The following is a 26,200-nucleotide window of genomic DNA, read 5'->3' as shown; positions in this document are numbered from 1 at the left end:
TGTTAATATAGTTCATGTAATTTTATCATACATAGGTTTGTGCAACTACCACAATCAAGATACAGAATTGTTTCATCAGAAGGCTGTCTTTATAGCTACATTCCCTTTGTTCCCTTCATTCCTAACACCTGGCAACCACTAATCTGTTTTCTATCTAATTTTGTTATTTTAAGAATATTACATAAAAGGAATCTTACGGTTTGTAACCTTTTAAGATCCCCCTCCCAACATTTCCCTTGAAGTCCATCCAAATATTACATGTATCCAAAGTGTTTCTTTTTATTGCTGCATAGTATTCCAGGGTATGGATGTTCCAAAGTTTAACTATTCACTATTTGTTTTTTTTTGGGGGGGGTGGGTGGAGTGGGGCAAAGAATATTAAGCAGACTCCATGCCCAGCTTGTGAGCCTGGCTTGGGGCTCCATTTCGTATCCCTGAGATCATGACCTGAGCCGAATCGGATATTTAACCAGCTGAGCCACCTAGGTGCCCCTAACCAGTTTTTCACTCTTTGAAGGGCATGTGGGTTATTTCTAGTTTGAGGCTGTTAAATATGAAGTTGCTATATGTAACTTGTGTACAGCTTTTTATGTGCACATTTTTATTTCTCAGGGATGTGTCCAAGAGTATAAATGCTGGGTTGCATGGTAAGTGCATGTTCAATTTTATAAGAAATTGCTAAAATATTTTCCAGTGACTACCATTTTTTTATCCCACCAATAATGTAGTGATCTAATTTTTCTAGCATCCTTGTCAGCATCAGGTAACTTTCTAAAAATTTAGAAGACAGAAAATGTTACAGTAGTTTCAGCTGTTAGTGATGTTTATATTAGCCATTTGGGTAGTGATACTTCATTTTTTAAAAAAAGATTTTATTTATTTATTCATGAGAGACAGAGAAAGGGAGAGGCACAGACATAGGCAGAGGGAGAAGCAGGCTCCATGCAGGGAGCCCGATGTGGGACTCGACCCTGGGACTCTGAGATCACACCCTGAGCCAAAGGCAGATGCTCAACTGCTGAGTCACTAGGAGTAAACCTTCATTATGGTTTTAACTTGAATTTTCCTAATAGCTAATGAAACATCATTTTGTTGAATATATTTTCATATGATTATTAGGCATCTACATGTTTTTTATGGTTTTTGCCCCTTTTATAACTGATTTGGTTTTCTTGTTTTGAGCTTTGAGAATTTATGTACTTGACCCCTGAACAACACGAGTTTCAACTGCACAGAGTCAACTGTATAATCTGGTCCTTTTTCAGGTAAGTAGTTTGCATATATTTTATTTTCTATAGCTTACTTTTTCTAACCCTGTAACAGGGTCTTTGCTGGTGCAAAAGTTTTTACTTTTTTTTTTTTTTTAAAGATATATATATATATATATATATATATAGAGAGAGAGAGAGAGAGAGAGAGAGAGAGAGGCAGAGACACAGGAGGAGGGAGAAGCAGGCTCCATTCCAGGAGCCTGACTTGATCCCGGGACTCCAGGATCGCGCCCTGGGCCAAAGGCAGGCGCCAAACCGCTGAGCCACCCAGGGATCCCCAAAAGTTTTTACTTCTAATGAGTTCTGGTTTATCAGTTTTTCCTTTTATGGGTCATGTATTTACTGTCAGGTGTGAAAATTTTGTCTAGCCCTATCTAATGGTACTAAAGATTTTTAAATTTTTTTGAAAACCTTTGCAGTTTTCTTAATTTAAGTTCATGTTTTTACCTGTTTATTCCAATTGCTATAGACTATTTAAAATACTGTCTTTTCTGTATTGCTTTTGCACCTTTGTCAAAAACCATACGGTCTTCTTTGGTGTATTTCTGGAATCCCTGTTCCATTATATATCTGTCCCTCTACCAGTATCACATAGTGTTGATTACTGTAGACTTTATTCTTTTTAAAAATTGTCCATCCTTTTGTCCTGTTCTTAGTCTTTTGCCTTTCCATATACATTTTAGAGTAAGCTTGTCTCTGTCTGCAAAAAAAATCTTGCTGGGTTGCCTGGGTAGATGAGTCAGTTAAGCGTCTGACTCTTGATTTTGACTCAGGGCAAAATCTCAGAGTTGTGAGATCGAGCACTACAGGGGCCTCTGTGCTCAGTGGAGAGTCTGCTTGAGATTATCTTCCTCTCTCTCTGCCCCAGCACTTTCTCTCTTTAAAATAAATCTTAAAAAGAAACCTTGCTGGATTTTGATTGGAATTATGTTAAGTTTATAGATTTAGAAAGAATTGACCTTCCAATCCATGGCACATGGTACATTTCTCCACTTATTTGGGTCTTTAATCTTACCAACTTTTTCTAATTTTCAGCATACAGATCTTGGACATGTTTTGTTAGAGTTATACCTAAGTGTGTCATTTTCTTTGGAGTGATTGTCAATGGTTTTGTGGTTTTTTGTTTCCAATTTGGTTTTGAATAACAGGCAAGAATTCAGCAAAATGGAACTCTTAACTGTGTCTTTTTAACTGTGGCCTTAAAGCTTTCTCCTACAAATAGTATTACTAGTTTTTTTAGAATTGAAGTAAGGGTAGAAAGGTTAGGTTTATTAGTCCCTCCTCCCACTTGATATCCAATATAGAAATAAACTCTTTGATATCTGATAATTATTGCACTTGACAACTTCCAGGATTCAGGAGTAGTTTCTTTATATAGAAGGGAGTTCATGTTGGATAACAGATTCTCTTTTATCATTCTGCTGTTGACTCATGGACATTGAAGACCTCCAAATTTTTCCCTGCTTGGCATTTTCTCGCCTTTTTCTTTCAGATACAGGGATCCAGAGTCCCACCTCAACGTGCTCTCTTTCATGTAATATCATGTTAGGTCTGGATTCTTTATGGTGTACCTTTTTCCCAGACAGACATTACATGTAACATAGCTCTAGCTTCTGATGACACAAACATTCCAGAAACCCAGACACCTGAAAGTGATGGGAATGCAGAAGCAGAAAGGTGCGTAAGGAATTCTAACAGCTTGTGGGAGGAGAGTGTCTTGTCTGGATGGTATGAAGGAACTGACCAGTAACAACCTCCACCAAGCACAGGACTCTCTCATATGTGATTTTAACCAAGTGTTAAGATACTATCTAAAATATTTCTACAGATAAATGGGCTCAAAGGAATTTGATTTTCCAGTATCACCCAAGATAACACCAGAATCCCAAGTTGCATTGGTTAAAAATTAAGATTCTAGAGCCATGTTACAGACTAAACAATTTCTGGGGTGGGGTTAGAGGAGTGGAACAAGCTCTTTAGGGGCTTATTGAGCATTCCAATTTTCAGAAGTAATCTTTGCCTCATTTTTTTTCCCCTCTACATTTTGAACCACTGTATAGTTAAAATGCATGTTTGGACAACAGATGAATAAGAACACATGTAAAGAGAACTCCAATGCAAGGTAAAATGATAGACAATAAGCGCAGAGAACTATGGGTTTTCAAACGGAAGCAAAAGCACACATGGCTAAGATAAGATCAATGAAGGTTTTAAAGATTAGACAGCATTTACAATGACTGGTAGATTAACAAGACTTTCTTTGATTGTGATTTTTATTATATATATTCAGAACAGTATTCATTGCTCATTTAATATGGCCATTCAGAACTCTAAAGCAATTTGAGCAACACTGATGTGATATTTAAAATGAAAAGTTATTACATGCTGAGTCATTTTTTAAAGAAATTTAAGATAAAGAATTATTTGGGGATGCTTACAATTCTATGTATTCGATTTTTGTTAATTTTAAGACATAATAGCAATGCTTACGAAGGATAAACATACGTAACATAAAATTACATTTCAGTTTGTAATTTATTTCCATGCTGTTTTCAACCGTTATTTACCTTCTTTACCTTAACATTCACATCAAAGAATAGACATCATTAACAACCCAAATGCAAATTAGTAAAATCCTAGGCTTTAAATACTGTATTTTAAGAGTTTATGTAACTAAAAACCAAAGACAAAATCAGCCATTAAGTGGTAAGTAGATTAATTTTAGCATAATTTTACTTTCAAAATTGAATACTGGCATTTAAAAAGCCATGAAGCAGATTAATATCTTTAGAAATATTAAAGAATTTAGTTCTTTGCTCACTAATTATGCTTTTTTTGCTTAATACAAGTAACATTCTTCGCATTCCCACTCTTCATTTTGTTCCTAGAAAAATAAAATTGTCCTCAATATTCCTAAATTCTTTGTTTTCCATATAAGGCCATTATAAGGTAAGACATTACTGAATCACAAGTTTAAAATCAGTGGCATAAATCATCTGTAGATAAAGTAATGAATTCATTGGTAAGGAATCAGTACAGTACAGTAACCAGCCAGAGGTAGAATTCTTAATCACAGTTTTTTAGAAAAGATGCAGTAGTTTATATTTGTACTGTTTTATTCTAGTATGGTAAGTTTGCTTCTCATGATTAGTTTAACAGGAGGAGGTGGGGGAAGGTCTCTTCATAGGCGATTATTGGTCCTTATAATGAATGCATATATTATAGGCACTCCTGGACACTTAATTAAACATTTTCTTGGCCAGTTAAGGTAATCAGTTATATATGGCATTCAGGTCAGTTTTAAAGAGCTTCAGAGTAGGGATATCTAACCTTTGTTTTCCCAAGGGCATAAGGAGGAGGGAAATCTCTTTTTGTGCCACTCTGACTGTAAATTAATAAATGAAACCATTCTCTCAATATCATTGCTTATTAAGAATTCCAGCAGTACTAATGTACTATGCTCAAATTTTTAAATTGTTTCTAAATCATATTTGTCTTAAACAATATTACAAATGTGTATAACCTAAAATTTTATTTAATTCCTGATGTAGCTAAATTACTAGTATTTGAATAATACTCCACAGACTGCAATAAGCAAGGATGGCACAGACTTTACACAGGTTTATTCACATATTGACTTTATATTTGGGATTCTGTGGGTTTTCAATACTTACTTGAATGTCAATAAATAAAGTGATTAGAAAGGTCATTTAATCAGTTATAATAACAATTGTAAAGTATGTACCCAGTGCTAAACCTTACAGTAGAGTTTGTTTTATAAAATGTACCTGAATACTTAATAAAAGACAATTCAAAACAGAATAAAACTATAAAAAATAAAATCCTAGCCAAGTACAGTTTCTTCAATTATCTAGAATTTAGTCTCATGATATTAGGATTGGGTCATTATTATGAATCAATCAGATTCCAGATACTTAGAGTTTATTAAGTAAACTTAATTTTGATCAGATATTCTCAGGTTTACCTTAATTCTTTTTTATTGCTTTTGTTAGTTTTTTGTTCTTGTTGATTTTGAGAACTCAGAAAAGGAGATACTTATTTATGTAAAGCCCAGATTTTTAAGCAATATTTTCTTCACAACTGCTGGTAATGTATCATCCAAGTCAGTAATGATGTTAAAACTAACATAACACTGCTGATAGTAATATAAAAATAAAATTATTTTCCCTCACATTTAATTTCAAAATTCTACGTCTTACTTAAGGACTAGACAAAATGTGTCCTTATGGAACCTGAACAACCTTTAGCTATTTAATTTCAAAGAGAAAATCTGTTGAATTATAGTAACAATTAAGCATTTTTAAGAATTATCAAAATGTTGGCCTTTGGGGAATCTAAGCTAAGTACACAATACTTTTTGCTAATATTTTAAATTGAAATATATTTGGTTATAGAAATCTCACAAATCTGTTTTTCACAGCTATGCTTCTATTTACATAACAGGAGAGATACATATGTAAAAAGAAAAGAAAAGTTGAGTTTTTGTCTTCTGAAGATATATCCAATCCATGATTAAGTAATTTCCAGAGGATTTGGAACTTAATATATTGAAAAATTATACAATAAATTTATAATTGCCACCTTTACAAAGAAACTTCTAGGTAAGAGAATCTTTTAAAAACATTATTGGTGTTGCATTTAGGACCAAAGTTCATTTATTTAAATCACCTATGACAGCTGGAAAATTTTTTCAAACTTATGAAAATGCTGATTAATATGGTTTCATTCAATTATACCTATGTTCTGCAAAATATTTCTGTTATACACTTAAGTACAACTGAAGCAATAAGATTACTTGCACAGACGAAAGCGAAGACTCCTTTCACCTTAAAATTATACTTGTTTCACACTGTGGTAATGCCTGAAAACATTTTTAGAAAAGACTATTGGTCTTGATTATAACAGTGTATTGCATTTTTCTGTCTCTCTCTCTTTTTTTTTTAATGTTAAGTACTTTAAAGTTTTAAGTTCTACTTTTCCTCTTATCTTCAAATAGACTCTTTAGCATATAAACTTGAATGGCTGACACCACCACCATTACCACTAAGTTAACCATAGACCAGAAGTTGACTCTATCAAAGTTGCTTTCTTGTATGTTTCGATCACGGGCTTCAAATGCTCTAAGCAGAGTCTGGATATGGCCACTTTTGCTTAGTCTGGCCTTGATACTGTTGATGGATTCCTGGAGATAAATAAAATAATTTTACTATAAAAGAATGCTCAGTAATTTTAAGTTAATTTAAACATGTGACTCACAGTACCCGGACATTCATATTAGTTTTATATTCAAACACAATTTTAATTAAGGGACAAGAACTACTTGGATTACCTAAAAATCTTCTGTAGGTTTATGTAATAGTTCTCCTGATATATTTAAATTGTTTACAAATAGTTACTTGACAGTTGCAAATAGTTAACTTTAACAGGAGCAAAGCTAATGTAAATTGAAAATAATGTGAAAATATATTTCAGTGGCATACTGTCAGGAATTTTATATATATATTATCTTTCTTAGCCCTCACAACCATAAGAAAAAGACTTTAAAAAGTTTTAAAAAGGGGATCCCTGGGTGGCTCAGCGGTTTAGCGCCTGTCTCTGGCCCAGGGTGTGATCCTGGAGTCCCGGGATTGAGTCCCGCATCGAGCTCCCTCAATGGAGCCTGCTTCTCCCTCTGCCTGTGTCTCTGCCTTTCTCTGTGTCTCTCATGAATAAATAAATAAAATCTTAAAAAAATAAAAATAAAAATAAAAAGTTTTAAAAAACCAGATAAACCAAAAAAAAAAAAAAAAAAAAAAACCAGATAAACCCTGATAACAGCTTCTAGGTATTTATCTTTATATATAATGCATTGTGTTTATTTTCTTTGAATATTATCACTCTTGTCCAATTTAGTGTATAACAAAACAGCTAACTTTTTTATGTCAGAAAATAATAGTGAAATTAGAAAATATTCCAATTTCTGATATGCATATTATATATCCAAAAGTATAATCTATTTTTAATATGAAAATGTTCAAAGATTATATTTATAAAACACTCTAACTTGTACATCTTCTGAGAAATCTATTTTTATAGTAAGGTCCTGGAGAGAGAAGTGATTTGAAAACTATAAAAAGGCTATAAGAATATAAGTTAAAATTAAGTTGAGACTTAAAATAATGTCAAAGTACAGTTGACCCTTGAACAACGCGGGGGTTAGAGGTGCTAATGCCCTGCATGGTTAAAAATCCATGTAAAACCGTTGATTCCTGAAAAACTTTACTAATAGTTTACTGTTGACCAGAAGCCTTTCATAAACAACCAACACACATTTTGTGTTATATGTATTATATATTGTATTCCTATAATAAAGTAAGCTAGAGAAATGAGAATGTTACTAAGAAAATCATAAGGAAGAGAAAATACATCTACAGTACTGTACTACATTTACTGAAAAAAATCTGTGTATAAGTAGACCTGCAGAGTTCAATCACACATTGTTCTGGGGTCAACTGTATTTATGGCAAAAACAAGAAAATACTAGAAACAGATTTTCCTGGATTTTCTTACTTAAAATCCTTATTTAAGCAAAAACTATACTCAAAATTTCAGACTGTCCTGCTAAACCTACAAAACTACAAAGTGTAATATTTGTTATTTGGACTTATTTGTAAAGCAACTGTAACCTAGTAAATGCAAATATTTTCTAGAAAAATAAGGAATTCAGGTTCCCAAATAAAAAGATCATGCATAGTTCTTTTCAATATTACAGCAATGACAGTCAAATACAAAATTATTTATAAAAGTTTGCTGTTATGATACAAAATTTTGGGGAAATGAAGCTCTTCAGGGATACCTGAGTGGCTTAGCGTTTGAGCTGCCTTTGGCTTAGGTTGTGATCCCGGAGTCCTGGGATCAAGTCCCGCATTGGGCTCCCCACAGGGACCTGCTTCTCCCTTTGCCTATGTGTTTCATGAATAAATAAGTAAAATAAAAGAAGGAAATAAAGCTCTTGAAAAACATTTTCTTTAAAAAGGACTCCAAATATTCAAGCCATATTTAAATCTGGCTAATTTTTTTAACCATGTAAATGAATTAAATCTCTTGAGAATTTATAAGTACTAGTGTTTTGCTGGCAAAATAAATTTAAAACGGAAGAATAAGTTAATATGACTGAAATTTACAAGATATATACATTGGAAATTATGGTGAGATTAAAAACTGTCATGTAAAAATTCATACTAATCAAACTTAATCCTTTCAGTTTTGTATAGTAATACCAGTGGAAAAGGTAAGAAAACTAACATTTATTGTGCTATACACTGTTTATTTAATTTTTTTATTTTTTATTTTTTAAGATTTTATTTATTTATTCATGTGAGAGACAGAGAGAGAGAAGCAGAGGGAGAAGCAGGCTCCATGGAGGGAGCCCGATGCAGGACTCCATTCCGGGACCACGGGATCATGCTCTGAGCCAAAGGCAGACACTCAACCACTGAGCATCCCTAGACACTGAATAAACCTCAAGTGATCAAAATACGTTATTTTAGAAAAGTTCAGGTTATAAGAGTATTAGAGATTACAATTTTAATTTGCAATGACCATATTATTTCTTCTGCAGGAATTTCTATAATACAGCTATAAATGCTATTTACAAATACCACTCAGTAAATTCTATCATTTGATTACATCTACCTGTGGCTGAAGGGTAATGACCTTTTCCCCACTCACCAGTATTATTATAAGCAAATAAGTTCTTACACATGCACATTTCATTATGCACGTTAATGATAAAGTATAAAGCAATTCAAACAAGCCATATTCTAAAAGTTTTTACTCCTGAATGTAGTCATAGTTTCTGATAACTGCTAGGTCTGGTCTGAGTAAACAGTGTTCCCAAATTAGTCATGTAATATCCAATTTCATGTTATAAAAACTATGCTGTGGGAAAAATGCCTATACATCATCTTAAGTGTTAACTGCTCACTTTTTTTCTATGTGCAAGCATGCTATAGATTATTACATTAATCTCCCCAAGCCAAAACTGTCATTGGAAAAATGGAAATAAATAATCCTCACAGAGTTAAGTAAAGATTACATGAGATAATGCAGAGAAAATGCTTATTTCAGTGCCTGTCACACAGTCATATCTCTGGATAATTTTTATTTATTAAAAGACCATACTGACCAGAATGTCTTCCAGTTTCATGTCCAACATGTCTGTGCCAGTAATATATTTCTTCCAGTCCTCTTGCTCTTGCTCCTGTTCTCCCATATTATCCAGGATTAATTCAAAGAAAATCACCTTCTCAGAAATGGTGCTGAATGTATTATCAAAGCAGAACATGTAGTCACCATCTTCAGTCTCTACCCTGCATTAAAAAAAGTGTATGTCTTTATCTGTACTTCTCTTTGGGATCAAAGGAAAAACTGTAAGAGAAGAAATAACATGGTTTTTAGTGACTGAACATTTTGCTGATATAAAGACTTCCTTAGTATTGAAAGATTATTTCTTGGGAAAGAGGCAACCTGGAAATATATATATAAATAGATAAGTAGTTGCAACTTAGATGTGCTTGGCATTTACTCAGGAAATTATGGCAAAAGATCTTGACCTAATCTTTGGAAAAGGATAGGATTAAAAACATTAAAAAAACATAGGTACATGATACCTCACAATGACCTTTAATATTTATACATTATTAACACTAATTTATCATGAGTTCAATTCATAGGCAAATATGACCACAAACATCCCTTTGAGTTTACTCTCTAAAATGACTTTTTTTTTTTTTAAAGCAGTGATAGATTGTTCTAAATGCTTTCTTCCAGGCCTCCTACTGATTAAGAACATCTTCATAACATAGTTTACAAAGGTTAGGGATCAGTTGCTAAAACAAATAGAGCTTTACTCTCCTGGCATTACTTTTACTGAATAAATGCCATTCACATCTAAGTTAAACTTATATCTTGGTCTCATTAGTTTCACATTCAAGATAATTGGCCTGGGCACAGTTAATTTGGCAAAGTGGTTTCCTAATTTATTTGTGGCAACTTTAACAAGCAAAGTACTGCATAGGCTAATGGCATTTACTGCTGACTACAAAAAAGGTTCTAATCAGGTTTTAGTTTTTGTTGTGACTGTTCATAAAAGGTTGCTCTAAATGATTTTGAAGTTTTATCTCCAATACACTGGACTGCTTAAACCGAGGTGGCTTATATTATTTTCTATAGCCTTGTGACTACAACATGTGATCTTTTTAAGCCAATCTTTGCTTCTTTTTTACCCTTATTTCCAACTTAAAGAATAAGAAAGAAATGCTCAGCAATTTAATTGGATCTTAATATCCTATAAATAAAAAATAGCCAAGACTTATATACCCCTTCATAATTTACACACTGCTTTCATATATTCTAGTTCCTTTAATCCTTACCATCATATTTGGAAGTAGGTATAATTGACCTTTTCGAGGTAAGTATAAGGTTCACATAAATTAAAATACTTGCCTATGATCACACAGTCTGTCATAGGCATAGATGAAGCTTGGTTTTCTGACTCTCATGTTAATTGATCTTTCTTTTCTATAATACTGCTCAGAGCCTGTCTGCATTCCTTGCAATCTCCTCAGTCATGACCAACCTTTGTCTTGCAGATGTATTTAACCTTTGGAAGAAGCATGAAGAATATACTGGCGAATACAATGTGGAACAATTTTAAAAGGAAAAAAAATGTTATAACTATTATTATATAAAGTTCAATGTTAATCACTTTTAAATTTAACTCTTAATTTTCTTTTTTTTTTTTTTTAAGATTTTATTGATTCATTTTAGACAGATACAGAGAGAGAGAACATGAGCAGGGGTAGAAGCTGAGAGAGAGAGGAGAGGGAGAAGCAGATTCTTCGCTGAGCCAGTGGCAGACGTGGGGCTCCATCCCAGGACCCCGGGATCATAACTTGAGCCAAAAGCAGATGCTTTGAGCCACCCAGGTGCCCCTTAATTTTGTTTAGTCTTAATTTTTTTTTTTTAATTTATTTATGATAGTCACAGAGAGAGAGAGAGAGAGAGAGGCAGAGACACAGGCAGAGGGAGAAGCAGGCTCCATGCACCGGGAGCCCGACGTGGGATTCGATCCCAGGTCTCCAGGATCGCGCCCTGGGCCAAAGACAGGCGCTAAACCGCTGCGCCACCCAGGGATCCCTTGTTTAGTCTTAATTTTATTTAACTCAACTTTATTTAGCCATTCTTAACCCTGCATTGGATTAAAAGGGGAAGCTTTGTATCTATTCTTTTTATACGTGAAGTACAGATACACATACGGTACAAAAACTGGTTTTAAAATTTCATGGGGTGATGCTAAGGCAGAAAAGTCTGGAAAGGTTGCATGAGGACAAAAGTAAAAAATGAAAAGTTTGAAAAGCACTGACTCGTGTATGAGCTTCAGCATGTGTATGAAAAAAGATGTTTTATTAACATAGTCATTTCTATACTAATCTCTTTCTAAATATATGTTGACTGCTTTTAGTAGAAAGGAACTTTATTAGTACAAATGATATAAAATACTATCCAAATAAAAATGGCACAGAGTTAATTTTCCTTTCAAGTAGAATAAAGAGCATAAGTAGTCCAGAGAGGGGGCATCTGGGTGGCGCAGACGGTTAAACTTCTGCCTTCAGCTCAGGTCATGATCTCCAGGTCCTGGGACTGAGCCCAAAGTAGAGCTCTCTGCTCCATGGCGAGTCTGCTTCTCCCTCTCCCTCGGCCTCTCCCCTCTACTAGTGCACACACACACACACTCTCTCAAATGAATAAATAAAATCTTAAACAAAAAGAAAAGAAATAGTCCAGAAAGGGTAAGTTATGGTGTGAGTTATGGTGATACTAATTCAGTTGTATAGAAACACACACACACAAACAGACTTCTCATTTCTGGAAGTGCCAGCCAAAGGTATCACTTAAGCTGTTTACAGTTGTTTGGAGACATTTTTACTAACCCTGCCTTCTGGAAGGACACTATTTGTTTTAAGGATTTAAGAAAAAAAACTACTTCGGTGCCATAACACCGAAATAACAGATATTTTAGTTGCCTTTAAAAAGTTAATATAGTTCAAGATAAAATTTTGTTTAAATCTGATTTTTTAGAAAGTAGACTTGTAAATTTGGTGCAGTGATTAAGAGTGAACTGGACAGCCTGATTTTAAATCCTGGCTTTGCTGTTTGCTAGCTGTGTAACTTTTGTTAACTTATTTTAGTGCTCTATGCCTCAATTTCTTTATTGATAAAATGATAATACCATGTACCTCATAGGGCTGTGGTGAATAATAAAAAAATTTAATAAATACAAAGTGCTTAGAACAGTAGCCTGGCACATCAAAAGAATTCAATAAATGTGAACTCTTATAAACTCATTTTTTTTCTCCCACTGGTTTAATGAGAGGTAATTCCATGCAAGAAAGCAATAAGATATTTTCTCCTTAACAGTTAATCTTAAATTATCTCTAAAGGAAAGGAGAAAATTGGAGAAAAAAAATGACAGAAATTCTACAGATTTTCAATATTCTGAAATTTGAAGAAAAGCTACATTTTTAGTTTCTGTTCATGTAACTATCAAAGAAGAAATATAGCTCCAAGTATATAAACTAACTTTTTAAATTACTGTTTCTCTATTTTATTAATAGTTTATACAAATATTTTTTCTGAGTTCTGCACAGGTAAAATGCCATTTTAAAAAGCACTTTAATAAAAAAATGAATAAGAAATTTAAAAATTTTTAAATAAAAACTTAAAAGAGCCATTAAAAATTAAAAAACAAAAAGTTTTAAGTTAAATAAAAAATAAAAATAAAACACTTTGAAAAGAGTATTATTTTTCCTCTCATTCATTCATACATTTATTTAGCATTTACTATCAATTACATGCCAAGTATGCTGGTTAACAAAAACCAGTAACTATAATAACTAGTACTTACATAGTGCTATGTGCCAGAGATGTTCTAAGCATTGTATGGTAAAAAGCAAGAATTCTGATCCATCCTGCTTCCTCCTCTTAATGTGTATCCCTGCAGACTTATTTAACTTCTCTGAGCCTCTTTGTCTGTAAAATGGGAATTGGCGAATCAAAGAATCTCTCACAGTGGGCTGGAATGATTAATTTAGAAGCATATAAAATGCAAAGCCTAGTTTATGGCAAATATTAGACCGTATTTGTTTGTCTTCTTCCTGTAAACTCACAGTTGAGTTTTAATGCAATAACATGAGTAAACAAAGTGCTATAGTAAAATAATAGAATGAACAGGGAAACACACCACTGAGATATGAAAAAAGAGAAATGAGATTAAGAGAGCTGTTGTCAAACTCTAAACTTATAACAAGTTATTTTCTTTCTGGTTTCCTATGGTCAGATCTTTTACTATCACATCTTCTAATAATCTAAAAAGAATGAGGTCTGATTTGAAAAAAAAAAAAAACTTTTACATACACACACCACACATATGCACAAAGATGTACTGTGCTTGTTTTTTTTAAGAAAGTAAATAGCAAAGATGAGATAGCCAGCAGCTCAAGAAACTATAGGATACATACCTGGAACAGGTATATATACCTTAAAATGGAAAGGTTGTGCTAGTCAGACAGGTTTAAATGTCACAATAGACTGAATGCAACATCTAGGGCATACTCATCTTATTTAACCAAAGCAAAGAAAAAATTTAGTATCAATACAAAATGCCTAAAAAAAAGAGAAAAAAATTAATGGAAAACACTTTAGATTATGATAGACTACTATTGAGGACTGTTTAAAATGTTCATATGGAATCATTTAATACTGATGTTTGCATCAAGTGTGCTAAATTTCCCTACCTTGCAGATAACCCCTTGGTATGACCCATCCCCCCCCCCGCCCCCCCAGGAACTCAACTTAAAGATCACTTACGTGTGAACTCCATCTGATTTTCTTTGTTCAAAAACTAAGGTTCTTCCCTCTGGAGAGGCAAGATGGAAGTCAATATCTAATCCTGCTCCATCTAAAACCTATAGAAAAGCACAAAAGAGAACACATTACAAATTCTGAAACTAAAAAATATATAAAGTAGATCATATGATGAAAAGATTTTTTTTCCAAACCTAGAGAGGTAAAGATGCATGTAAGAGCTAGAAAGGAGCAAAAAGATCATCCAATTCCATTCCATTTCATGAATTGGATCATCCAATCCAATTCAATTCTTGTTGCTATCACCTAAATTTAGGCCTTATAAATATTTTTGAAATAATCTTCCTAAAATGGTGCCTTCACTGAGAAGTCCTGTAGGGTGGAAGAAACACAGATGGGAGTTCAAATAGTAGACCTTTTTACTTAGGCAATTTAGAGCATGCTATGTAACTTTTCTGAGTTTGTTTCCTCTTCAGTAAAATAATTAGCTAGTTCTTAACCTGGAACTCACAACTTCCATGATTTGACTCCAGTTGACTTCTTCAGTGCATTCACCTATTACTCAGCCATATCAACTGAATATTCCAAGTAGACTATTTGCTTACTGGCCAGGGAACACAATCTGTTCCTTTACAATCCCAAAATAATGATGATAGCTAACAATTACATTATGTCCCACACATTGTTTAAAGTGCTTTGTGTGGGTTAATTTCCTCACAACAACTCTAAGAGGTAGGTCTTATTACTGTTCTCAGTAAAATAAACAGAAAAATCAACAGAATAAACAGAAAAAAACAAAAAAATGAAGACAGAGAAATACTTTTCTCAAGGTAATACAGTCGATGAATGGCACTCAAAATTTGAACTCAGCAATTTTCCTCTGATAACTACTCTTTTTCTTATTTAACACTCCATTTTATTTTTCTTGGTGGTTTTAATGGAATGATATAAAAAATTACCTATTGCTGTGCTCTACTTATCAACAGAAGTAGTTTCAAATAGCTAGGTAAATATACATAATTCTCTTCAAATCCCAATAAAAAGAAGAAAATACATAATGATACAAATAATCCATAACACTGGAAATCTAGGAAGACTGTTAACAGGCATGAAGAGTGAGGAATTTCTGGAAGATATTCTAGGCACCAATGGCTGAGCAAAGGATGTATCTGGCTACCAATAGCTATCAATCTCAAAATCCTCACTGAAACAGACTAGAGAAGTACATTTGTTGAAATCAATACCCTCTTTTTCATGCTATTGGTTTTATTGAGAGGATCAAATTCTGAAAAAATAGTTAATATAAACAGACTGAAAAATGTTTCCTTGTACATCCTCAGAGAAATTCAAAAATGTATAATTCATAAAAAATGAGGTTGCTGATATGAAAAATAAGTTAAAAACATAAAAAATGTGTTGCCAAGATAAAGCCTTAATAAATGTAATGACAGCAAAATGAATATGGGTAGAGACTAAAAATCAGCGAACTAGAAGGAACCAGGGAATTCTCAGAACAAGTTGAAAAAGTACATGAAAAGTATGAGAACAGCGGTAAGACCCTTTGTGAAGGACAAAGCTAAACATTTCAAATAGCTAACAAGCATTTCAAAGAGAACCAAGAGAAACAAAGATAGGAAATCATCAAATAAGGGACAAAAATTCTTGTTTCAAAAGAGAAAAAAAGTCTTTAGACTGGAATGGGCTAATAGATGTGAAGCAGGATAAATGAATAAAGATAAAAATCCTACTGACTTTCCCAAAGGATTTAAAAAGAACAACCTAGAAACTTCCAATGATAATAGAGAACTATAAAATAAGAATTGGGATTGAATGGGATGCCTGGGTGGCTCAGTGGTTGAGCATCTGCCTTTGGCTCAGGTCGTGATCCCGGGGTCCTGGGATCGAGTCCCACATCGGGCTTCCTGCATGGAGCCTGCTTCTCCCTCAGCCTGTCTTTGTTCTCTCTCTGTCTCTCATGAATAAATCTTAAAAAAAAAAAAAAAAAAAAGAAAATAAATAATTGGGATTGGAGTCAGAATTCTTAAAACACTAGATGCAAAAAACCATAATGGAGTCATGTCTTCAATGATCTCAAGTAAAATAAAAAATTGTATTTACCAAAGTAAAAGCAAAAAGTAAAGCCATTTTCAGATGTCCAAGGACTCAAAGCATTTTAATAGAATTACTCAAAATTATCCTCTAAAAACCCGAAAAAAAGATACCCATTAAATCAGAAAATAAGAGATCTAACAAAACCAAACAAATGTTTCAGGAAAACAGAAATTAAAAGATATAATTGGTAGTGGCTGTCATGTATAAAGAAGTTGTTAAAAATGTTATTTTTATCATTTATCTGTGTTCTGGGATGAACACAGAAGATAACTTAAGAATATACAAAACAATTTTAAAATAGAAAATATTTATTTAAAAAAACACCATAATCAGAAACTAAACTTCCTGATGATTTCCCTGAGGATGACAAGTGCCAGCCACTCTCAGGTTCTGTACTATTGTTGTAACAGTCTTTCAGTTCCTCAAAGGGTTTCTTCTGTCTTCTTCCTCAGTGCCTTGGCACATGGTATTCTTTTTACCAATCACCTTGTTCTAATCACCCCCTTATGCCTAATAAGACTGATTTTTATATAGATCTGAACTCTACTTCTGGAATGTCTTCTCTCAAGAAGATGAAAATTAAGTCCTCCTGTTAAATCTTCTCATAGTTGTATATGCCTACCTTCATAGCACTTATTAGAGTTACAATGTTACATTTATTTGTGTAACAATTTGATCACTGTCTTCCACCATACTAGACTGTATGAGAACAAGGACTGTATTTTTACTCACCATTATATCCATAACACTTAGCATAGTGCTCCCACAAATTAAGCACTCAACAATGATTTTAAAAAGTTAATTGAATGATCTAGTTTACTCATAAGATATGCTGATTGACACTTAAAGTTTTCAAAAACTTAATGAAATGTGAGGCAGGTCAATTATTTTAATAAAAGTGTCCTCTTAAACCTGAAAAGTAAGAAACGGTTAAAAATTTTCAATATGTCACAGTAATCCAAGGGCAGTGTCTGGAGTGTCTGTTCCCTGACATTTAAAAAATGACAAAAAGCAGTAAGCTTGTTGTTACTGGAAAATTAATCATGGAGTTGAAAAATGCAAACAAAAAGTTGAGGATTATCTCTTACCTTACAAACCCCTCAATATTATCTAGGACCAGACATTAAATCATTTTACTTCTCTCCTCAATCAAAACAATTAAGTCGTTTAGAAGGAATGCTTTGTGGGGGGGAACACTCCCTTTAAGATGGACTAAAGATGGGTGGCCTGGGTGGCTCAGCGGTTTAGCGCTGCCTTTGGCCCAGGGTGTGATGTGATCCTGGAGATCTGGGTCCCATGTCGGGCTCCCTGCATGGAGCCTGCTTCTCCCTCTGCCTGTGTCTCTGTCTCTGTCTCTCTCATGAATAAATAAATAAAATCTTAAAAAAAAAAAAAAAAAGATTGAGGGATCCCTGAGTGGCGCAGGGGTTTGACGCCTGCCTTTGGTCCAGGGCGCGATTCTGGAGACCCGGGATCGAATCCCGCGTCGGGCTCCCGGTGCATGGAGCCTGCTTCTCCCTCTGCCTATGTCTTTGCCTCTCTCTCTCTCTGTGTGACTATCATAAATAAATTTTAAAAATTAAAAATAAAAATAAAATAATTAAAAAAAAGATTGACTAAAGATGCAGAATATAAAGCCAAACCAGGCAAGCTATATTAATTCTAGAAGTGTAAATGTAGAAAAACTAACATTCACTACATATTTACTAGTGTCATTTTTTTCAAGTCAACTCTATGAGGTAATTACTATTATCTCTATTTTACAAGTGAGAGATTAAGTAACTTGTTCAATCACATAGGTAGTGACAGGATTTCAACCTAAGCATTTTATCTCTAGAGGTCTCATATCATAATCATTTAAGAGATCAGTAGTTAATATACATTTCCTCCTTAATACCTGGGTAAGTACTAAGGAATTTTCAAATAAAATAGTTTTCTTACCTGGATTATTTCACTAACCCCCAGTTGGGTTTCCTTGCCTCTAATTTTGCCCTCCTTAAATCCATTTTCCACACTGTATTCAGTGATCTACCTGAAAGACATTTCTGACTGTTCCATGCTGCTTATATCTTCAGTGGCCCTTGTACAGAACAAGGGCAAAGCAGCCACTCAGTATGGCACACAAAGGTTTAAGATTCATGATCCCCGATCCAGCCTCCTGACCTTTCCAATCCCTTTTACTTCTACTCTCACCCTAGGCTTCATCCGTTTTCAGGTCTAATAAAAATTCAGCACTTGTGTCCACATACTGCCCACCAACAAAACACACTTGGATTTTTAGAACTATTCTTTTTTTTTCCTTTTCCTGAAATGCCCCTCCTTCCTTGCATTCTTGTCTCACTTAAGCATCTTTCCAGATTCAAATTTATTTTCTCCAGGAATCCTGTTCTGAAACACCAGAGAAGTGGCTCTCCTCTAACAGCACTTAACCATACTTTATTGAAATTAGCTATTGGCCAGTATCCCTTAAATAATAAGACCCTTGAAAACAGGGACTTTTTTTTGTCCCTGTCCTAGCTGGTCATCTTATCCATACTCCCCAACCCCATTACTGGTGCATGGTAACAACTTTTGAACTACATTGGAGATCAAGAAATGTTGCGTTCTAGCCTCAGTTTTGCTCACTGTCACTTTAGATACTGCCCTCTCTATTGCTTACCTTAAATATAATTCTAAAGTTCCTTGCGATGAAAATTCTACACAACTTTTTTACTTTGCTCTATACGCGACAGTAAATGTTGAAAAAATCCTTTACATCAACTTAAAAAAATTACCATCTGATTATAAATTAATTTGTGAAAAAATTAAAAGGTGAACCACACCAACGAATCTTTTTTTTTTTTTTTCTTTTTTTTCCAGTACTACCCAGAAACCTCAGAATTAGCTGTGTGGAACTAACAAGATTTCTTCTTAGAAATTACTACCCTCTACCACAATGACTACATAAAATTAGGGCACATCCTTACATAATATTGTGAAGATACTCAAACAATGATATGGGAGAAATGCTTACAAGGATGAATGAAAGGTTATAAAGTTTTAATATACAATTAAATATTGCTTTGATTGAAAACCAAATCGATAACTGAGAAGGCAATGTATTGGTATACATCAAATACCTTCAAGAGCCCCTTTAAAAATATTCCAAAATGGAATTTGGTCACAAGTTCACAATTCAGAGATCCTTAAGCGAAGCAATGACCGTGAAGATTTATAACACCGGAATTGGGCGAGCGTGATAGGGGTAACAAAACAAGTGTCATCATCTCCTCCAATGATGAAGGAGAACGTGTTTACCAGTCCTGTATTGCGAAATTCCCAGTACTGGGACATGTGCTGGTCAGCAAGGCGATGCGCGAATTGTGGAACAAAGGGGAAAAAGCACCGAGATCGCCAGCGCTGGCCTCTTTCCGACCGGAGGAGAGGGGAGAGGGCGGGTAGTCCGTTCCAGGTCCCGCCTAACTTGTCGGTCCCCGGGCCCAGGCGGGCCGAGCCTCGCGCGCCTGCGCGGAGCCGCCGGCTACCCGGGCGGCCGTCGCCTCTCCACCCCCCGGGCGGTCCCCAAGAAGTTTCCAAGCGGGTGAGAGGCGGAGACCCAGGGTAGCTGGGATAAAGAAAGGAGGCCGGCTCGCCGTCCGCACTTACTTGGTACTCGATCTCCAGCGAGGCCTTCGGGGGCATGGGCTGGTAGAAGCACTCCTTCTGGCCGGCCGGAAGGGTGAACGTGAAGTCGCTGTCCAAGGAGGGCGTGAAGCTGGCCGTCCCCGGCAGCAGCGCTGGGAGCAGACCGGCCAGGAGGAGCACCGGGCAGGGCAGCCAGGTGTTGTCGCCCATCCCTTCCGGGGCGATCTCGGGCTGGAAGCGACGCGGGAGGTGTGGGGGGTTCACCCAGGCGCCGCTTTTCCTCCCCCCGCTCGACTCCTCGTGGTTGGCAGGGAAACCTGGAGCCTGAAGAAACCCCGCGCGGCGGCCGCGACGGCGGCACGGAATCCCTCCGAGCGGGAAACGCCGGCCTCCGCAGGGTAGGGACCGAGGGGCGGGGCCAGCAGTCCTTTTCCGCACCCTCCTCGGTCTCGGCCCCCTCAGGCCCCGCGTGCGCGCGCCCCGCCTCACCCGCGGGAGGCCGGTTCCCAGGGCTTCCCTCACACCAACGCACGTCTGAGAGGTAATTATGGGAAATGTAGTTCCGGGCGAGCGGGCCTGGACGCGCTCGCAGACCACGATCCCCGACAGGCCCCACGCCTCTGGCGTCGCCTCACGCAGAACCTGCGCGCGGGGGGGCGGGGCCGCGGCCGGGGAGGCGCGTCTCCAACGGCTCCCGCGGCCGTTCGAACGCCGCGCGGCCGGGGTTCGCTGGTTCCCCGCGTCCTCGGAGCGTCCGATGCTTCCACGCCCCGAGCTCGGGAGAGGGTCCGAGGCTTCCGAACGCGGACTACAGCGCGGCGTGCGCTTGTGTCAGGTGGGTCGGCTTCCCGGCTACGACGCGGGCGGTGACTGCTCCTGGGAAGGTGAAAACGGGCCTACCTGGGGGAGTTTTCCTTTTCCCTCCCGGCACGTTCGGACGCCCTTCGTACGGGCTTCACCCTTGGCTGCGCGCGCTGCTCCGCAGGGTTGTGTTTCACTTGAGAAACCCGAGAGGTGGATGTCATATTTTCCTGTCCTTCCAGGTGAACGTAGGATCAGTCCTGTCAAATTGAGATTTGTTGGTAACAGGACACTACAACGTAAGTCTACGGCCTCCTTCCAAGATGAGGCATCTTTTCCCACCACAGCCCGTCCCTATTACATACAAGGTTTATAAACGACACCTGTTTTTCGGTGTCGACGGGTGTACGTGCGCGTCAAGCTACCAGCGCGTCAGTAAGGCCAGAGGATGATCTCGTCAGGGCCTGTAGGTAGCGTGATGTACTTTTCCACATATGTACAGGCACTGGAGATAGACTTTTGTAACTACTCTAAGTTGAAGGGAAGAAAAATCTTCATTTGACGATAAATGGTCCAGTAGGGGGGAAAAAATCTAAAAGCGCATGTATTCATTGCTACTTAAGAAGTGGTAGGGAACTGTTAACATAAAAAATACACAAGATGCTGTACGTGAAACGTGACTTCGTTGAAACGTAGTATCGAGTGACGTTTTAGAATTTATCCAAATTGTACCCTTTTTTCCTTCACCATTCTGTAGGAAGCTAGAGATGTTGAAAAGATAAAGCAGAATGGGGACCTGATCCACTGAGTTTTGTACGGGGCGGTCTTCTCACTAAAGCAGAAGCAAATTTGTGCAAACGAAAGGGGAAAAAAACAAAAACATTTTCTCTGCGATTACATAGCGTCTCATTTAATTTCCTGCCACAGTTTCTTACAATAAAGTGAGGGCTTTTAATCTTCCTCCTTACACCTGAGGAATTTTGAGTGGAGAATAAATTTACCATGCTATTTTAGCTGGATGAGGGGAAGAAAGGGCAATTAAGCAATCATTTATTCACTGAACATATTGAGCTTCTGGAAGTGCTTTCCAGCCCAGAACATAGTACATTGAGACTCCTAACCTTTTGGAGCTTGAGATGTGGTCAGAATTCTAGAAGGGTGATGAAAGAGAGATGCTACAATGACAAAGGTAAATACGATCTGAAAGAGGATAATTTTAAGATGCATAAAGATCTATGCAGGAGCAGTAGAGATTTTAAAGCCTTAATTTTTATTATATCACATTAATATGTATTTTAATACATAATGATTATATGTTTTTATTATTAATAATGTGGCCCTTTATCATGACTTCTATGTGCAAAGGTTAGTAGAGAATTTCACAATCTAGAGATACTTGAAGAAAGAAAAACTTTTCTTCACGTATTTCTATGCATTAACTTGTCATATGCCATTTTGATCTCTATGGTTGTGAAGTGAATGTGTTTTTAAAATTTTATAACTTGTGAATGGGAGAAGGAGATAACCTTTATTTGGTAGTAAATTGCCATTAAGAAAATACAAGAGACTATAATGATACCAATTTTATCAGATTTCTAGAGCTTGTAACTTATGTAAGTTCAAGCAGCTCATCTTGAATTAATCTATAATAAGTTAGAAATTGCAGTGTGACATAATTAAAAGGTCTTTGGATCCTGATGACTTAGGTTCAAATCTTGTTTCCAACATTTAGAGTTTATGTGACCTTGAGCAAATTAATTTGCCTTATTCTTAGTTTCTTCATCTTTAACATAGAATAAAACACTTAATGCACAGTATTGATAGAAAGATTAAATGTGCTTAGAAAAGGGAAACTTTCCATTTCCATGGCTTTATACTGCAGAGAAATTCATTGTTTCTGGGGTTTTATTTTGTTTAAAATTACTGTGAAAGATTGCACAACATTTGTGATAAATAGAAAATTAATGAGTTAAATTCTACTGGTGTGAGAATGTTTTGACTGATACCACAGACTCTTTCTGGCAAGAAATTCACTTCTTTTTTTTAAAGAAATGGAATGTAGTTCATCAGACTACTGTAATAAAGACAATGAAGAAGAAAGTTTGCTTGCAAATGTTGCTTCCTTAAGACATGAACTGAAGATAACAGAATGGAGTTTGCAGAGTTTAGGGGAAGAGTTATCCAGGTAAGAAAGTAAAATCACATATGAACTTCAGAATATGACTTTAATTTATGAATGTAAAATGTATTAAATTATTATATATTGTATTTCTAATATGTATTTAGACTAGGAAATAATGTTCTGTGATTTTTAATGTAATTCTTGGTTTAGGAAAAAATAGAAATATTAGAGAAGTATTTATACATGAAGTAAACACCTTTACTATATTAGGACTCAGAGAATAAAATATCTGTCCTGGGCTTAATTAATCATTTATTATTATGATTTTTTTTTTGAATCTTAAGTAATCCTAGCATACAGTTTCTGGACTATGCAGATTGTTAGCTTAAAACTCATTACCGGGGATCCCTGGGTGGCTCAGCGGTTTAGCCCCTGCCTTTGGCCCAGGGCGTGATCCTGGAGTCCCGGGATCGGGTCCCGCATCAGACTCCCAGCATGGAGTCTGCTTCTCCCTCTGCCTGTGTCTCTGCCACCCCCCCCCCCCCCCGCCATGTCTATCATGAATAAATAAACAAATTCTTAAAAAAAAAAAACTCATTAGCAAAAAAAATAAAAATAAAACTCATTAAAATTTATTAAGAAATTTACTTGAAACATTGCCTTAAGTTCATAACTGAATGTGATTTCTAGCAGAACTTCAGGTGCTTTTCTTTCTGTTTTCTTATTTAATGTATAGAAATTTGAAGTGAATACCTAAATTAGGAACTAAAATGTATTTTTCTTTTTTCTCTAGTGTTAGTCCAAGTGAAAATTCTGATTATGCCTCTAATCTCTCAAGGTCTGAAAAATTCATTCTGGAAGATCTTTCTCAGCCTAACCCGCTTGGACTTTTGAATCACTCACCTTATAAAAGAGTTTGTAAAATGTCCACTGGCAGTACTGATTTTCAAAAAAAGCCAAGAGATAAGGTTATTGTTTTTAGACCTGTCTACTTAAAAGTAGCTTTAGTTGTAGATCTGTCTACTTAAAATACTTTGAGTTTTTTTCTCTAAATGCCCTATTTATGTTTTCCATAGTCTTTTACCATTATGCTCAAGACTCTTGAATTTAAATATTATGGTTCTTGTGTCCTAACAAGAAAGAAGTTGCTTTAATGTATATTATTTTTAAACTTCTATATTTATTGCCTTTTTGCAATTAAATGTTTAGTTTTCTTAAGTAAATTGTAACCTCTGATTTTTGGCACTCTACATAGTAGATAATCAATTATTTACTAAGTGGCTAAAGTCTATAGTAAAAATAAATATACTTTATTAAGTGGTTAAAATATATAGTAAATACACACACACACACTATATATATATATATATATATATATATATTTTTTTTTTTTTTTTTTAGCCTGGATCAGGTGTCATATGATAGCATGGCTCTGTTCTCTTTTCATTATCCCTAAATTTTGTAGATTATCTAAGACATCTTTACTGGTCTGGAACTCTCTCCCTCTGTCTTTCCTATTCAGTCCTATTATCTACGTCCTGGTGATTACTTCTTTTCCTTACTCAACCCTTCAATTTCCCTTTCTACTTTTTTCTTCCTATTCTCTATCAGCTCACTGCCAGGTATACATGCATATGGTTGCATATGCACATCATTACATTTTTCATAAAAATGTGCTCTTCACACTTCAGAAAACTAACAATTGGGAGGTTTTCTTTTTGTGAGGAAGCTCCTTAATGAAGCTATGTGAACCTGCAATATAGAAAATGAATTCAAATTCCAAATTCTGGGTATTTTGACCTCTATCCTAACTCAAATTGCTGATCATTTTTGTTACATATATGCTTTAACTGAAATCATTGTGTTTTACCATAAGCAAAATCAAAAGACTAATGACAAATTGGAGGGGAAAATATTGGTAATGCCTATTAAAGATAAAGAGCTAATCTCTTTAATATGGGTCGAGCTTCTAGAAAGAAAAGATCAACAACCTAATAGAAAAATGGACAAAACACATGTGAAAAAAGAAATTAAAATGATCTTCAAACAAATAAAAAGGTGTTCACGCTCATTCATATAAGAGAAATTCACAAAGTATTCTTAGGTACCAGTTTATATCTATCAGACATTTGATACTGTGTTTTGCTGGTGAAATTAAGAGGAGATAGGCATTCTCATTAACATTGCTGGTAGCAATGCAAAATGATACAACCTCTATGGAGGTGCATTTGATAATGTTTCCCCAAATCACAAATGCGTTTACCCTTGACATGGAAATCGCATTTCTAGAAAAATACGTGACAAGTATGCCTGCATAAGTACAAAATGAGGCTTTTGTTGCCATAATAGATTAGAAATACTTCAAGTGCCTAGTATAAGAGATTGGTTGAATAAACATGCAATGGAAATTGCAGCTGAGGTGGGGGGATGAAAGAATAGGAGTTTCTAACTATATTGATTGTAGAGAGATTGACAAGGTATATTTAAGGAAAAATGCAAGGTACAAAATGACATATATAGTACCCTAGTTTTTGCATAAGTCAGTGTGGGGGTGGTTAATTTTTATTGCTTGCAAATGAAGGTGGAAACCATGAAAGACTAGTTTTGAATAAGACCATAATTTAACTCTTTTGTATAGGCAGTTCCTATTTTTTTGCTGTATGATTGGTATCTATAAAAATTTATAAATAAGAAACTTAAAAGGGTGCCTGGGTGGCTCAGTTAAGTGTCTGACTTCAGTGCAGGTCATGATCTCTAGGTCCTGGGGTCAAAACTCCAGTTGGGTTCCATACTCTGCAGGGAGTCTGCTTCTCCTTCTCCTCTTCCTCTGCCCCTCCCCCAACTTGTGCTTACTGTCTCTCTCTCAAAATCTTAAAAAAAAAAACAAACTTATTTTGGTTACTTACCTACTAAAAATGAGAATGAGGAGACTTTTTTTTTTTTTTTTTGAGACTGAGGCTTCTATGTGTACTTTTTCTTTTATGTAGTTTTGACTTTTGAATTGCATATTTTTTTAAAAAAATCATGTCTTAAAACCTCAACCCTCAAGAAAACTAAAGTGATTTATTATAAAATATATATTCAGAAGTATAATAAATTTATCCGTTATCCATTTTGTTGTTGATGGTCATTTGGATTCTTTCCATTTATTGTCTTTTACGGACAAAATAGTTGTGAATATTTTTATATTTTCAGGTGCAAAAGTTTTAGATTTATACCCAAGAGTAATATTGTTGAGTCTTAGCATGTTCAACTTTACTGGATAATACCAGAACTTTCCCAGAGTGCATTGTTTCTGAAGCTGTACTATTTATGTACTCATCCGCCAGCAGTGGAGGAGAGT

At 35.6% G+C, this 26,200-nt stretch overlaps 3 protein-coding genes across 19 annotated transcripts in view; 2 read left to right on the top strand and 1 right to left on the bottom strand.

The window, feature by feature from the left end:
- The window catches only part of MTF2 (metal response element binding transcription factor 2), a 78,030-nt gene extending 72,287 nt beyond the window's left edge, over positions 1 to 5,743 (top strand). Inside the window, exons 18-20 of one of the 2 annotated variants that reach the window (XR_007411483.1) lie at positions 613 to 647; positions 1,183 to 1,265; positions 3,332 to 5,743. Coding sequence is in view for 1 of the 2 variants with exons in the window: in XM_049111670.1 (XP_048967627.1) it covers positions 613 to 632 (20 nt within the window). In the remaining variant the exon portion in view is untranslated. Of the gene's footprint in view, positions 1 to 612 lie in introns of both variants that reach the window. The other variant, XM_049111670.1, reaches the window with a different exon arrangement.
- Positions 3,527 to 20,513, bottom strand: TMED5 (transmembrane p24 trafficking protein 5). Of its 2 annotated transcripts, XM_025417629.3 has the most exons (6): positions 19,956 to 20,513; positions 14,202 to 14,299; positions 9,460 to 9,643; positions 7,328 to 7,374; positions 6,622 to 6,629; positions 6,413 to 6,474 (listed from the first exon to the last, which is right to left on the bottom strand). In XM_025417629.3, exons 1-6 carry the CDS (start codon positions 20,142 to 20,144, stop codon positions 6,413 to 6,415), a joined length of 588 nt encoding a protein of 195 aa, XP_025273414.1. In that variant the 5' UTR covers positions 20,145 to 20,513. The 2 variants fall into 2 exon arrangements, with proteins under 2 accessions (XP_025273413.1, XP_025273414.1); XM_025417628.3 differs by lacking the exons at positions 6,622 to 6,629; positions 7,328 to 7,374 and having other exon boundaries at positions 3,527 to 6,474; positions 19,956 to 20,461.
- A 66-nt stretch (positions 20,514 to 20,579) lies between these two features.
- Positions 20,580 to 26,200, top strand: part of CCDC18 (coiled-coil domain containing 18) — a 106,364-nt gene continuing 100,743 nt past the window's right edge. For 2 of the 15 annotated variants that reach the window (XM_025417608.3, XM_025417614.3), the window contains exons 1-3: positions 20,582 to 21,034; positions 22,785 to 22,920; positions 23,651 to 23,825. In XM_025417608.3, the coding sequence (XP_025273393.3) occupies positions 20,692 to 21,034; positions 22,785 to 22,920; positions 23,651 to 23,825 (654 nt within the window). In that variant the 5' untranslated portion in view covers positions 20,582 to 20,691. Of the gene's footprint in view, positions 22,921 to 23,650; positions 23,826 to 26,200 lie in introns of all 15 variants that reach the window. The other 13 variants (XM_035718011.2, XM_025417613.3, XM_025417612.3 and 10 more) reach the window with 12 other exon arrangements.

Source organism: Canis lupus, chromosome 6 (assembly GCF_003254725.2).
Source record: "Canis lupus dingo isolate Sandy chromosome 6, ASM325472v2, whole genome shotgun sequence".
Lineage (NCBI taxonomy): Eukaryota > Metazoa > Chordata > Mammalia > Carnivora > Canidae > Canis > Canis lupus.
This window is presented reverse-complemented; position numbering and strand designations above follow the sequence as displayed.